Consider the following 16571-nt stretch of genomic DNA (forward strand, 5'->3'; position numbering starts at 1 on the left):
TGCTATTGGCTGGTGTTCAGTTTCTCATTGACCAACACCCCATATCCTTCTCTGCAGGGCTGCTCCGAATCACTTCTCTGCCCAACGTGTAGTCATAGCTGGGATTGTCCTGACCCAGGTGTAGGACCTTGCACTTACATGTATGTGCACCTGCTTTCCTTTAAAAGTGGACCGAGTATTGGAAACAACATCATTTTAAGTCTGCCATTACTAACATTTTTGGGTCTTTTGGAGGTTCTGATGGTATACACTGCACATATTACGCAAAACAAGGGTACATTCCTCCGAAAGAAATGCACTTTACATATTTATATAAGCAGTATGTTTCATTGCGAGTCATTCTGGGACAACAAAAGCTACTAAAATCTACTCTTGACATATATGAACTATTTTACACAATATTCCAAACTGAAATACTTTTTCATGCAAGTAGATCTTTAAATCAGATGTATTTTTTTTTAATTGAAGAAATAGCATGACCTATTTTGAAAATACAATCCTTTGCACTGTGTTGCAATCTAACCACAAACTTAGTCATAACATTCATTTCACTTATTCAAGATGCTTGTACTTACTCTGCTCATCTTTTGTTTGTACATACAGGTAGTAATTAACCTCAGACTCAAAATTAGAGGCCACAGCTTAAGATCCGTCCATAAGCCAGTAGCAGGAGACTTGAACAAAGCATTGGACAGCAGGATGTTCTGTCCTTGGTACCCCACAGTTATGGGGAGGGCTACTGGAAGGAAAACAAAACGTACTCCCATGCCATCCCACACAGCTGCTGATACGCTCAGCCAGCAGGAGCTCTCCCTCTGCTAATCAACTTGGTTTCTACACACCCACACTGCTGCTAACAGATATCCCACAGCCTTCTCCCCTTTCCAGAGCCAGAAATCAAAGTCCTTCATTAAGCAGACTTTCAGCTGAGTATGCAGCAATTAATTTTTACTACATATTTTATTAATATGTAATTATAATGATGTAGTTTAATGAATTTAATAATTACGCTCTGGAAGCTGTGCTAGACACTTGCAATTGTCTGAATTGTCTCCATGCTACTGACCAACTGCTAAATATTGGAAATGAACATAAAACGTTCAAATCAACATGGGTGGATTTTGTCCAGAGAGCTACTACTGTTAGTTTCATACTTCCATTTTAGAGACTCCTGTATCAGAAAGTTATATAAATGAAGGGCAGATCTTTAATAGTTGGTAATACCACAGTCCCATAAAAGCTAGATAAAATTAGACTAAGACCACTTCAAGTTTTGGTACAAGGTCTTGAATAATTTTAATTTATTTCCAGTTAGCTCCTTTTTTATTCACATTATTGATAGCACAAACAATAACTCCCTTCCCCTCCTTTCCCCTTCCCCCCGTTTCCCACCCCAATTTGGTCAGACTTAGCAAACATCAGCTGTGTCAAACAAAAATACAGTCAATATAGCATTTCTTAGTAGTAAAGCAGTTACCAGTTATCACCCAACACTCCTATTTATACACTGATCTGCCAGCATAAAGCATCTAAACTGAACTGACTTCCTTAAATTATCCAAAGATCATTTTTTTTCAGGTAAAATATAAATCCTTATGCAAGAGATTGCAGAACTTGCATGCGTGAACCAGAAGAGTGCACTACTGGGTCAGGCAAAACATAAATTTAATATGAAAATTTAATCTCTCATTAAAAATTGGAATGCAACATCTATATTTAAACAACTTTATTAACATAGTCAAGCAGTGATTAACATTCACATCTATTATGTCACATCATACAAATGTAAATACAAAATTACTACAGTACAATATATATTCTCTGCATGATCCAAAATATTTGGTGGCCCCAAAAACTCTTTAAAATTCAGCAGCTTATCAAAAATTAAAACCATATTCTATTTAAAATGAAGTACTGTTAGCACATAGGCAGACTTCAAGAAATATCACTCAAATTTAGTACAGTTTGAGAGGTTGCAGGAGGATATGTTTGAAGGAAACATTCCAACATTGTTGCAGATACAGACACATCGGATTTAAAGCTTTCAAGCAAAACTCATACAACCTAAGTTGTCAGCAGAAAGATCCAGTCACCTTTCATTTTAAACTATTTTGTATACTGCATCCAATTAGAAATTTTAGACATGTCTAGTATTAGAAAGTCAGACAACGTACAACGTAACTACCTATCTCTTCCCATGAAAAAAAGATAATATTACTCTGGAGATTTCAATAGCCAAATGAATGTGCTCATACCAATCTTTTTTTCTTTTTTCTAATCACTGTCCTCACCAAAAACACCTGGGCCTTTTCAATTTTGTTGCTCACCCAAGATAAGGAAATAGATACCCAAGGCAAAAGTAGCACAATAAAAGCAGCTTATAGAAAAATGATACTGTACTGTAAGTGCTGAATTCTTTGAGATGTGGATTTGGCTTACTTTAAGTATACTGTAACGCCATAAAGGGATTCATCTTGTAGAGCCATTTTAAACTTCCCTCATCTAAGTACATTCAAGTGAGCAAGTATCCTGGATACACTAGCAGAATATACTCTACAGGGCGAGCAACAAGAGTACTTGTCTCAGTATCCCACTTAAAAAAGCTGGCTTGCTCCAATCATTAAGTGCAAAAAGTAGGCATCAGCTTGCATCACAAAATTTCGATTGGAGAAGAATACCTAGAAGACTGATGGATGCAAGTCATTCTGGAGAATGCATAGGTGAGTAAAACACACAGCTACTGATCAAGCTTTATTTAGTCAAGATGAGGTTACTGGAAATACTTATGTAATATATAACAAATATGTATGCAAACTACACCAGCATCTGAGATAACTGCAGAATGTTTTGCCATTTCACTGTAGAGCTTTACCTTTATCTAAGACAAAAATTTACTCTTTAAACCCTATATAGAAGCTTTACGCATCTATCATCCCCATAAAAAAGACAGTATTGAAGCAGTTAGTGTTAAGTTGCAACTTCTTCCCTTGACAAAATCAGAAACAAATGATTTCCAATATAATGTTGCATTTAAAGCATTTTCCAATAAAGTATTTCAGTTCTTTGAATATGGATGCATTCTCCTCGGGGGAAGAATGGTTTTGCACCTTTTCTGTTAATACATTCAATATGAATAAAACAGGTGAAGCAAAAGTCATTACTGTCCCGAGTAGAAGGTTCATTTAGAGTAAGTTTAAGACAGAGGAGCTGTCTAAATGAAATACATGAACTGATATAATTAAGACACATTTTTATTAGCATGTGTTCTAAACGAAAAAAAAAAAAAAAAGAATGGGTACAAGAGTATTCACCTGAGATAAATGTAGTATTTGAGTATTTCTAAATAGCAATGAGTTTCACTTGAGGAAAGCCACTTGAAGATTTAAAATATACATTTTACTATTATACAATATATGCAGTCTAAGTAATTAAGATTGATGCTAACATAAAAGTCCTAAAAAAAAGAAAAAAAAAAAAAGAAAAAAAAAATCACAGTGTGTATCCACTTTGTTAGTTACAAAATTTATGCTACTTCAGAAGTTTTAAAAATTATAATGATTATAAATTTTAAACCCATTCTTCTAAAAGTTACCTTTTGAGTACAACCTTTAAGGAGCAATAAACTAAAGCATAAGAATTAGCTTATTACAGTTTAAATATATACATATTCATTGATCTAGAAAATAATCAAGCTTTGGAAAAAATTTACAAAATTTATTATTTTTGCTTGCACTGGTTAAAATAATGAACTATTCTGATATTTTTCCCCTAAATGAAATGAGCTGTTTCCTGAATGTGTAATGAAAAAAATTTAGCATTGAACTTCACTTAAGACTAATTCAACAGCAATTTAGAACTGCCAAAAAGATGCATTTATAAGGATTTTCAATACACTTTCTGTTACCAACTTAGGTTGATCAGCAGCTTTTGTTCACTCTCAGAATCCTTCAAAAAGGGAAACTTAAAACAGGAAAAAGGCATATATAAAAACAGTAAACACTGACCTCCTGAGGTTCCTACAACAAAAATATTCAAGTAAAAAAATCTACACCATTACTTAGCAGCGGCTATTTCTGTAGTTTAGCACACTAACAGCACTATTCAGTGTGTAAGGAGCAAATGAAGTAAGCCGTGCTTTTAGCATGCCAAGAGGCAGAAACACTGGAATGTAACAAAGACAAACTCACAATTCTACCAGTATAAACATTCAGTCAACATTCAAGAACTGTCAAGACCACACCACAAGAATTAAGATGCTTTTTATATATCCCATGATGCAATAATTGAATTATAAACGTTAATGCTGATTCAGAACTTTTCTTACCTCACATTATACCCTAAATGGCTTCTGCAAATCTCTGTGCTATATTATGTGTTAGGAATATGGTTTATTTGCTTTAAAATATACCATGAGAGATCTTACTGATACAAAGGACTATTTTGTCAGTACTGTTTATTTCTGCCTTATTTTAATTATTTTCCTCTCTGTTATACCAGATCAGTTCACATCTGTACAAATACCTATTAAAATATGTATGTACTAAAGTGGCATCCTCAGCTAACCCAAGGTGAGGTGGAGTTGTTTTATTTGGTTAAAGGGGCTTTCTGAAATTTAAGAAGTTTAGTTAAACTCACTAGCTGTTATGCTACAGTATTATTTAAGCATGTTTTCTATTCCACAGACTTTTTAATATCATTTCTCTGAAACTCTTCCTTAATGTTCAAACACACTCAAAGCAAGTTTGGGTCCAAAATAATATCCCACCTTGCTACATTTTAAACACTTGGTTGGTTTTTTTTTCCCCTTCCCTTCCAGAATTTGGTTTTAAAGCGTTTTTAGTGAATATTACTAATTAACTTCAGAGTTATTAGTTAAGAAGGAATTTTGTATTTGCTACCAAAGCAATGCCATTTGAAAGCAAGTTATTACATGCACTTTTGACCAAATTGAATAAATAGTATGTATTAGCATTACTGAATGTACTTCGTACAGTACATGTCCGAACTGTTCTTCAGGCATAACCCATTAAAAATTTGCCAAGCCAACAAAAACCCAGGGAGGGGAAGTGGGGGGACATGTAAGACATGCATGCTACCATGCATTTAAAAAAAATAAAAATAAAAAAATCAAACCTCTTTAAACAGCATTTATAAGTTCACACTCACACAGCTCAAACTTCAGTGCAATGGCTAAATCATTCAACAGTCAAAGAACAGAACCATGCAAAGAGCAAGTTCTTGAGGGAAAAAAAACAAAACCCACAAACAAACCCCAACAAATCACAACCAAACAAAAACCCCCAAAACTGTTATCCAGTATCCATTCTGCAATGCAAAGGTGAGAAACTAAATCTACAAAAAGGCTGTTATGGCTTAATTTTGTTTTGCAGATTAATTATGCAGCACTTGAAAAATGGAAAGGTGTGGCTTCACCTCTGACCAGCAGAGTTAAAAAATCTCTCCATTTTCCTTTATCATCATGGGATACTCTTTAGGCAATCTAAATTATTAAAGACTTGCCACTTTCAGATGGACACAAGATCAAGTGTACCAGTTAGGATTTCACATTCACAGTACATAAGAAAATACACATGGAAGGAAAAGTAAAGGGTTAACTTAACAAGGATTTATTCACAGGAATACATGTAAGTAGAGGAAAAAAAACAAAAAAAAACAAAAAAAAAAACCACAACAGAAAAGCTAAACAAATGAAATGAAGAGGATCCAAACCAACTTTCACTCTGTAGCTTTAAACTTGCACCCTTGTGCATTTAACTACATCACAAAGGGCCACCAACATGCGCCGATACAGTGTAGATACCCTGCATTACATCCATCAACTTAAACATCTCTTTAAGATCATGCTTTGAACAAAAAGAAAGCGTAGAATATGTTGAGTGGGAATAAACACAAATATAGCAATCATGTCATCAACTTCTACAATTGTCTTTACGTGCCAACTAACATTTATGCAGCCTTTAACGGGTCTTACCATGTAACTCATTTTTAGAGATTCTGATAAAATCACTAGTATATAACCATGCAGAAAGCACATCACACTGACAGCACAGAGGCAAGTATTTTGCACAGCTATATCAGCTTTCCACATTGTGCAGGTTACACACAATACAATATCAATCTTATTCTTAACAGATCCTAAAAAGGTATTTCAAGGCCTAATTGTTAACTACAGTACTTTATATCTATATTCTTAATAAAAATAAAATCCACAGAATCTTAAAAGGAATTTTAAATGCAGGGCTATATTGAATTGGTAAAATGCAACACAAAACTGGCGCAACATAGGTAAATGTATACCAATTTCACTCTATGTGATGCAAGCATGCTACTTTCCCACTAATTTAAATTACTTCTGATCACTATGAGCCAGAACGCATGCCTGAACCTTAAACTGCACGTTAAGAATAATGCCTTACTCTAGAAATTAAATCTAATGAAGTACAATACTCAAATCATATCCACTACTTTAATTCTTCTTTTAATGTAAAATTAAAATGTCAATCTTTCCTTTGAAGTGTCCCTCCCCTTACCCTAAACATGAAAGGAGTGACTCATTTGGCAGCTTGCAGGTTGCTTCATTTTGTTCAACTTAACCTTTATTACTTTATGATGGGGTTTCTATATCGTACACTGCAAGTGCCTGCTCCTAACACAGACACAAGCTGCAATTTAACTGTACTAACTTCATTTGTGTAGTTCTTCATTAACATGCAAATACCTAGGAATCCCATCAAGCAGGATGAAATAACGTAGAAAACCCTTACTTAAAAAACATAAAAGAAAAAAGAAAGCCTTTTACTGTTTGTGACCCCCATTCTTAGGTTTCCTTTATTGTGCGCAAAATAGTTTTCCTCTTTACGTATCCCTATGGTTCAATTATATGGTTCTTATTTTGGTATAATTCCCCACAATATTCCAGAATGTGCTGTTTTGTGACTAGATTCCTTTTTTTTTTCTTCTTCTTCACATCCAGTGCAGAGTTGTAATAGGAGACATATTTCCACCCACAAAGGCTCCAGATGTTAAAACATTTCCCAACATCGACTTAATACAGTGACGGCAACACCTCCCTCCCGCCCCTCCCAGTAGGGTTGGGATTGTACTGTATTCCCTACTGGTTTACCCTTCCCCCCAGTAAAGGGTAACATTTTCCCTGGGTGCAGAGGCTCCCTCATAGTCTCCCAGACTGAAGGACCTGTAAAAGGAAAAGATGAAGGTGTAATTAAATCTTACCTTGAACCTAAGTGACAGATCTATAATAAACAATGAGCTTTTTTGCCTTTTTTTAAGCAGTAGGTGCCACCCTTTAACTTCAAAACAAATTTATGCCTAGATTTTCCTTTTTAAGTCTGTTAAGAAAAGAGCCCATTTATATCAGGTAAACTATTATTCATGAAACAACAATGCACGTTTTAAAACTACAATGACAGTTCCACTATTGTGGCTAAGCTTAGATTTAAAGATAAGAGCAGTCCTATATATTCTAGCAAGCTTATCCATTTTTAGCACAAAATTATGAGAAAGAATATTAAACATAACTGCTACTGAACTAACAACTTCACTTTTAGGTGGGTTGAGCAAGACAGGCATAGTGTCTGCTCAGGTCAAACTGAGAATAATGGCAGATTTTATCACTTTGGATTCCTCTTTAGTAGGAAAACACCCTTACAACAGAACTAAAATGCCCTCATTGAAAAATATGTACATGTTTGAAATTGGTTTATTTTTAATCCATTTTTCAGATCAACAAGTAATTTAAAGAGGATTTCTTCTGTCACTGACTTTGAAGAAATCTTAGGCTAACTTTTAAATAGTTGTCCATTCAACAATAAAACAGAATTACATGATTTACTCATAATTTCAGTACAAAAATTCTACAGCAAACATCAAATTTATATAAAGGCTGAATGAATAAACAATTCACCCTCTTCTTTGGGTAGTATATACTACCACACTATTTCATATATGGAACATGGCAATAACACACATCAAAATCCCCAAAACATCGAGGTCTACAGTTACAGTAAAGTTAAAAATCAGCACAACATCTTTTATTCAGTGCAAAGGTCATCTACTATGTGTTTAGGACTATGTCGGACTTCTTATGGCTAAAGTGTGTTAGCAAACTTGCTTTCCTATCCTAGAAGAATATTCCTGCTTGGACCACATCTGCCATTACTAATTCATAAGAAATAAAGGAGCCCGTATCTTTCATGATGACTTGAGGATAACACTCATCACTTTGCTTATTAAACTTGAACAGGCACTTTGTTAGACCTACACTTCCAAACTTATCTTGATGCACGAACCATGCATATCATACACTTACTTTTTCTTTCTTTTTCTGTAAAAATAAAGTCAGTCAGACAACTGCTTTCGCTACAGCTACCATCATTTAAGTATACTATTATCCTTTTTTTCCCTTAACTTCTCATAGGAAGCACATCTGGAAAATTCTAGTCTGATTATTTACGTTTCATATAATGCAAACAGGGAGGAAGTTTGTTAAACAGCTCTGTTTAGCAAGGAAGATTTTGTGCTTACCTCTAATTATGGGACTGCAGCTACAGTGCATGAGGTTAAACTCCATAGTAAGCTGCAAGGCGCTCTTTTAAGGGAAGAGGAAACTGGTCAGAGAAACGCCTCCAATTCTCATCCCCAACTTGATTTTTAAATCCATGAAGAATCTACAAATGAGAGAGGGGAAGTACAGATAATCACTAAACAGAGAATACATTATTTACTAGCAACATATACAGTAAAAATTACTCTATGTTTACATATCTATATGTATTTTTTTAATGAGCAAGGTGACTTAAAACCTACTTAGGCCGTTTCAGAATTGTATACATTTTACCAACTGACACAGTTTATATACATTAAGATTACTGTATTCACATTTCCTTTTTAAATGCATAATACATTGTGTGAAGAAAGCTGAGCCAAAACTGCAGCCAGTGTTTGACAGAATGAATGCCTGTATATGTAGCACATATACAAAAGCATCCTGTAGAACTATTATATTTTTTTTTTTTACAATGGAACCTGTAAGACAACTCTTACTAAAAAGGAAGCTGTTTAACATTTTTTGAGTTTCGAAAGAACATGGATCCACAGTCAAGGGTAGTCAAAAGCCAGTGAAAGAGGGAAAAGACCCCTACAGGTTTCAGTCCGGACCTTCCTTCCAACATAGTAAGTTAACTGAAAACCATGAAAATGAAATTATGCTGTTAGAAGTTCTTAGTATGCTAGCTCTAAAAACAGCAGTTTGAAAGGCAAACAGAAAGAACAAAACCAGATGAAATGGCTCCTCCTCATAGAAAATTATGCAATGACAGTCCAAAGTTTTGGGTTTATTTTTAAAGTCAGTGATAGTAAATTGTGGAATACTCAGTCATGAACACATCCTCGCAGAAAAGTTAAGGCTCACAATACGAAGTTCACACTCAACACAACATTCTCAAGAAAGCTGTTCTTCAACACGACGTAGTGATAAAGACATTACAGTATCACCAGTTAACTTACTGCTTTTCTCCCTGAAAGAAACCTTCTACAAGCAGGCTTACCTCTCTTTCCTAACCTGAAGAGTCAGATTAGCCAGCTGCCAAGAAACTACCGAAAATCTAAGAACATTTAGGTATGACAAAAGGAACACTACTAAAATCATTTTCCAGTAGAGTTAAGGAAAGTGAGCTTCAGCTACAGTCTTCAGATAACTTGCTTTTGTAAGAGTAATAAAATTCTTAGGGTATGTATCAGGTTTCAAGACTGGCAGCTCATCTACCCATGCTTTTGGAAGTGGTATTTTCTCTCTCAGCTCCAGTGCTAAAGGGGGGGGAAAGCAGGTTTTTTCCATTGTTTCTGAAAGGCATAATTATTGCTGTAAAAACACCTAACTGGACTACAGCAGTATGTATTCATGAAGAAGTAGTCTAAAAACGTGCATGCCTTCACTTCGAGAATGCTTTGTCTCCTCTCCTGCATGGTAAAAAGCACAACAGAATAAACTTTAAAAAGCAAGGGTGGCCTTATGCCACATGACGAAGAACCACTGTGTCTAGTTTGAATGCATTAGATCCCACACAGACAACTTTGGAAGAATCTGAAACAGAGGAGCCTAACTTAGTGAAGCAAGTGTCCAACGCTGAAGGACCAGTGCAGAAACACTCACTGAGATGGCTTTGCACAACCACCACAGACTGCATCCTGGACTTTCTTTTGAGCTTACAAGTATTTGCCTTTTCCTTCTGCTGATACTAAAATACTCAACAGCTGTGCATTTCCTGGACCTGATATTCCTTCAAAGGAGACCAGTTATCCAAGAGGCTAACTAGGGCAGCGACATTTCATCTTTGCTCTTAAAGACATGATACGGAAGTTCTAGTTTCTGTTCTGATGCTCACACATGGCATTACTTGAAAAGTAAGTGGCAACACTGACCCATGATCCTAGTAAGTGTATAGGAATATGCTCCATTTTTGCTTTAAGTATTGCGAACTTTTGACATACACCTTCCTAAAAGCAGGTTTCACTTTACAGCTTGTGAGGGAAGTCATCCTACTGAACACTAACAGCATGTGTTCTTGAAATGGAAGTTTATTTATTTGATCTGAGACACTAGAGCTAAAACATAATATATTACATGCTGGGTGTTTTTTTTGCCTTTCTAACTTACTTTACACAAGTCGAGCAGACCTTTTGCTCAAATTCTTTTGTCACTTTGTCTAGGAATGTATTCTTGAGTATAGCTCTACATTAGTTTCTTGAAACTTGCTCATCCAGGAAGGATTCAGAGGAGTATTAAGCAATCACAAACACTGATTTTTAGCAGGAGTAAGAAAATGAGTAAGATACCACTGGAATATTTTTATTTTGCAATTTTCTAGGCATTTCTCCAAAATAGACTATACATCTTTGTGGCAAAGAGGCGTTGAACCATACAAATCTCATTCTCTACAAAGTCTTATATGTGGTATAAAAATCTTTTGTTCTTCCAAAAGCAGGCAAAACATAGTAGGCTGGACATTCTGAAAAGCTCTTTGAGGATTTTCAACAGTAAGATCTCAAGTGAACTTTTCAAAACTGTTGAAGTAAAAAAGTAGATCTGGAATAACACAAGCACATCTAAAAATATGGGGTTGTTTTGGTTTTTTTGTTTGTTTGTTTTTTTGTTTTGTTTTGTTGGTTTTTTTAGGGAAAAGTCAGGATTTTTATGTTGTTTTGTCTGAAAATGTATGGCCTTGAAAAGAAACCACCATGACCACAAATACAGAAAGAGCTAACAGCAGCAACAGAAACAAGAAAAAACCAAAGGATCCAAAACAACTACTCTTAGGATATACTGTTATGTTAAGACACCTTACCTTACAGAACATGTCTCGGAGATCATCTTTTGGGCTAATCCATGATGCAACAGCATCACAAAAAAAAATAAAGTCCTATAAGATTAAACAATCACATAGGTTAGAAATCTCAATTTACAGGTCTCAAAACAATGCTTTATTTCATTCTATGAACTGTGTAGGGTCTTTGATCATAATTCACAACTGCTTTTGTTTTTATGTATTTGTTTTCCAGTTAATTCAGACAATAACAGTAAGCTATTGTAGGCCTAAGTGTTCAGAAATAAAACAGCTGATTGTAGGATTTGGTTTGTTTAATCAAGTTTTTGATTAAATAAAACCACAGTTGAAACCCCAACTCTCACCTCCCACACCACAACTGTCTAGTGTTAATTCTTTCAAGTTCAAGGGAGTTTAAGAACCAATCACCTTAATAACCAGCAACAAACTCAAGAACACAGTTGCAACACTCACACATTTCTAGTCGGGGAAAAAAAAGCTGTTTTGTTTCTTTAAGCAGAGCCAAAAGATTTTTCTAGGATACAGAGAATGTTTATCATAAAGATTCAAAACTAAAGCCACCCCAAAATCCCTGTATACTTAGTTCATCCGCTGTCATGCATTACCTCCTAGTACACTATTAAAACACCAGTCTTTAATCATCAAGTTGATAATATCCATGTTTTTGGGTATGTACTGAGGATAACAACTACAAAGACAGATGGGATAATGAAAAGAATCCTTGATCATCCCTTCCCCTTATGGCATGTGAAAGAAGAAATGGACAGCAGAAGAGGAAAATGCTAAGTACAGAGTAAATGAAATGAACTGAAAATTTCAAAACAAGGTGTTCCTGTGTTTCACGAAGAATTTCAGAGGGAAATTCTGAGAAAAGAGAGAAAGAGGGAAATTCAGAGGGAAATTCTGAGAAAAGAGGAAGAGGTGATTTTCACTCTTCAACTACATTGGTACAACTTTACTCTGGAAGTGTGGAGACTGAAAAAGCAAGTCATACTCTATTCTTCAGATGTATCTTTTATTTTAAAGAGATGCATGTTTCTTGTCACATTGACTAAGCAACATCTCCAAAGTTGAAACAGAACATTCCCTACTCAAGTTTTAAGAATGAAGGGGTGGTTACTGTTTTTGTCCCATTTCTTGTTTTAAAAGCCTAGGTTACATATGGAAAATAGGTACAAGTACGTCAACTTCTGCCTTGATCATACAGATCTTGACTACAATCTGACAAGTATAAAAATGCAGTTATTTTAACCTTAGTGTATTACTTACATATTCTTTGTAATTAAAAGGCAAAATCTGAATTTAATAATACTCTTCTACTTTCATTTGCTAGGTGACAATTACTTAAGCATCCTGATATGTATCATTAGCAATATAAACATTTTGGCCTCCTTGACCTCAGAATAAGGCTACATCATGCACTGCTGGGAATCACATCAAGTTAAACTTTATCACGTTAAACTTTTTTCACACTCCATGTACAGCTTTCACCACATTTCGCATGAGTAAAGAAAACAAGTTTACATCTATTCATGTATCTTACTTGGACTACTCCACTGGGGTTGACAGAGATCATGGTACATATCCCACGGAATGCTGAATCCTTTTCCTCATTGTCTCTTATGTTTCGCAGAGAGGTGCACCTAGCAAGTTGGAAAGCAAAACTTAGCTACTAAGTCTACTACTTTTTTCTTCAACCAAGTTAGAGCTAGATGATGGTATCTGATGGAATAAGTCACACTGATAAGATGATCTGAAACACTATTTTGAACTCTTAGAAAACATTTGTTGCACAGACTTTATTAGTAAATTCCCATTAGGCATCATCTCCAGAATCTCGTTCTCCTGTTGCACTATATACAGTTAGAAAGTGTGACCTGTATTCCATTAAATACAAAAGAGACATGTATCTGGAATATTTATAAAAACTATCATTATTAGAAGCGGGACATATAATACTATCACAGTATGAATTATGTCAGATACCACTTACAGAACAGTTATTTAAGTTTTACAGCAGCAAGCAAGCTATTTTATACATAACAAATCTATAAACATATATTCCTTACAGCAATTCAAGCCTCAGACTGAATTTTAAGTAATGCACAGTTTAAATTTTACAGTATTTGCATGCACTGTATTGTCATTCTGGTGGATTTTAAAATGCTCTTTCATAGTCAAGCTTTAACACAGCAAGCATGTGACAATCTTATCCCATGCATAAATTAGTCGTTAGCCACAACATAAAGAATACATGACGGTGCTACTAAAAACTCACAAACCTGATAGGACAAGATTAGTCACATGGTTGGCAATGATTAAGGATTGAGATTTTCTAACCAACTGAAAATATATCTAAAAGTGAGATAGAGAGAAGAAAGAAAGAAAGAAAGAGAGTGAAGAAAAATGAATTAAAAAAAAAGATTGAATAATACACACCAGGGTCTTATAAACTGCTGTAGCATGGGGGCCACCTCTTGAGGACAAACGTAACCAAGACGACCAATTGTTATTGCTAAGGTAACGCAATCACGGTTATACACCACCAAACGCCAACCAAGACATGAGCAAATGAGGGGGGAGGAGAAAAAATAAAGAAAAAACAACAAATAACTCAGAAACAGAAACCAACAGAATCTGTGTATGATAATAAACATAAGATTTCACCAGTGCTGTTTATTACCACCCCCTAAATAAGAGGCAGCAACATATATGGTATACTCTCCAGGGTAAAAGAAAAATTAAAGAAGTAAATGAGAGAACACCAAAAACACAATTTAAAATCCAAAGGCTTTCTCATGTAAGCGGTCATTCTGTCCTCTTCAGAGTAATCTCTTACAGTAAATTTACATACAATACATTTTGAAGCTTTTATTCAAATGTAGTATTATGGACACTCTTGATAAAAAGGAATTCAGAGTTTTCAATTTCAGATTCAAGTATTCCAAACATCTTTTTGGTCAATATTTAGAATTCAAATTTTAATAGGTCTACTATATAAGTAAAGATACATTTATAAATACTTTTGCATGGAAAATATTGTGGTCTAAAAATGCTAGATAGATGAAACACTTCTCAAAGAGCATGAAATATTTGTCTTCTCAATATTATAAATAATATCATAAATCCTCTGATTTAATTTAAAGTGGTTGCTAACTCACAGCAATGGACTGCAAGAAAAATTAATTCTTTAATGCAAGTATTTCTCCTGTTCACAAAGGGATTCCTCACAGAAGTTGTATAAGAATCTCACTTCTGATACCAAGGTATAAAGATACACGAAAAGCAAAATTGCTTCATTACATGATTAGGTAGTTTGGTCCTTTGTTCCGAAGGACAGACTAAAGGAAAATATCACACAAATGTGTTTTAATGGTGTTTGCTCAACTCACAAAAGATTAATCTTTAGAAAAAGGAGAGGGTGGGGAATAATGTATCAGGATCACTTGAAGCAAGTACATGAATAATACTAAAATCCAGCAGATTTATATGAAGCAGAGAAAGGAAACCTATGTTCAAGGGACATACTATGCAACACTCTAATTAACAGGCATTTGTGAACAGTTTCATGAAACATGCAATAAAGCAGATGATGCTTTCTCCAGTAAGAGTTTGGTGTAGGATATACTAGCAATTTGAAATGTACTCACTTCACATGATCTGCAGCTCATTGGCAATGTCCTTTTTTGCCCTGATGTTACTCAATTTCAGTATACAGTGCCTAAAATCTTCAGCACTTCTAACTTACAAAACTGCATTTGAAGTGCTACTTTCAAATGAAACTAAGTTTTATCTGTAAATCCTCACAGCTACAGTCTGTACAAGGAACAATAATCTCTGTGAAAACTCAACTTTTTTGCATGTACTGGTTATTTTATACACAATTACTTTTATTTAAGGTGGTCTAATGCTTCCATAGAAGTGTTTTCATAGCTCACTGCATAGGAAGCTAAAGCAGAAAACAGGGATATTCTTACACATACTAGTGGCACACAGCACAATATCCCACAACAAACTTGTAATAAATACACCACACTCAACATTTATTTGCAGTTATGCATCCACATTTAAAGTAACTACTCAGAGAATAAAAAAAAATTTAAAAAAAAAAAAAAAAAAAAAAAAAAAAAAGAAAAAAAAAGAGTCAGTGTTTGGATGCTTCCAAAAATTCTCTAACAGTGATGGAAGCAAACATTTAACTACTGGATGCCTCTCTGTTATAGGTGTTACACATCCATTAGTGCAGAGAAAGGGGGTCAGGATCAGGGGTGGGAGGAAAGAAAATTTTTATTGTTACACTATTCCATGGTGTATTTCACAACAAGTAGATATTTGCTCCAAAATTATCTTTGTAGAAAGTAGTACCTATAATATGCCAGGCAACTAGGTAATTTTTTCCTTTAAGTTCACCTTCCATACTAAATGGGGGAAGGGAATAGGGACAGTGAAACTGCAGCATATAAGTTTAGAGAATAACAGAGGAACCATATGCACTGAAAAATCTCTCTCCAATTAATCCCTTTCTTAGCTCAAAAAAATACAACTGTACCACTGTATTTGCTTAATTTCAAATCATGTCAGGCATAATAACTAAGCCATCATTTCCTGACAAGACAGTCAGTTTCCAACCAGACGGGGTGGGAGGGGAGAGTCTCAATTAGTAAAATAGTAAACAGAAACATAATTATTAATAAAGTTTTGCTGAAGTATGGAAGGTGCTCTTTATACCAGAACATGCCCTCTATAAATGCAAAAGAAACAAGCCTCAGAAATTTCAATTCAGTAAGGCATTTGAGGATTGCTCCCAATTTGGAAGGCAAAGCTGTGGGCCAGCCAGAACATAAAACATGCATGCCACTATTAGAATTCTTTTCAGGAATTTGTTATTAAGTGACCAGATAGTACAAAGTTTACATAATTTCAGTTATGTTGTTGTAAAATTGCCATCACAGATCTAGATTTTTGACCAAAATATTATAAGTTTCTCTCATTAAAAAGTGCATTTTTTGTAAATTCAGGAAATTCATTATTTGTTTTATATATGCCAATTACATTTGTTTCAAAAACTAGACATATATATACAGTACACATGTAAGAACATGCATATATTAAAATCAGTGTGAACTAAGACTTTAAGTGTTACTGCATACATCTGTCAATTCAGTACATAAAACTGGAAGAATACTT

General features: G+C 34.7%; 1 protein-coding gene across 1 annotated transcript in view; it reads right to left on the reverse strand.

Moving 5' to 3' along the window:
- Positions 1-5604: 5604 nt before the first annotated feature.
- Positions 5605-16571, reverse strand: part of TNPO1 (transportin 1) — a gene marked incomplete at its 5' end in the record, with an annotated part of 50248 nt that continues 39281 nt past the window's right edge. The window contains 5 exons of the mRNA XM_010014339.1: positions 5605-7216; positions 8566-8708; positions 11385-11459; positions 12928-13027; positions 13824-13899. Of these exons, the coding sequence (XP_010012641.1) occupies positions 8601-8708; positions 11385-11459; positions 12928-13027; positions 13824-13899 (359 nt within the window). The remainder of the gene's footprint in view (positions 7217-8565; positions 8709-11384; positions 11460-12927; positions 13028-13823; positions 13900-16571) is intronic.

Source organism: Nestor notabilis, unplaced genomic scaffold, assembly GCF_000696875.1.
Source record: "Nestor notabilis isolate BGI_N333 unplaced genomic scaffold, ASM69687v1 scaffold15195, whole genome shotgun sequence".
In the NCBI taxonomy this organism is placed as follows: domain Eukaryota; kingdom Metazoa; phylum Chordata; class Aves; order Psittaciformes; family Psittacidae; genus Nestor; species Nestor notabilis.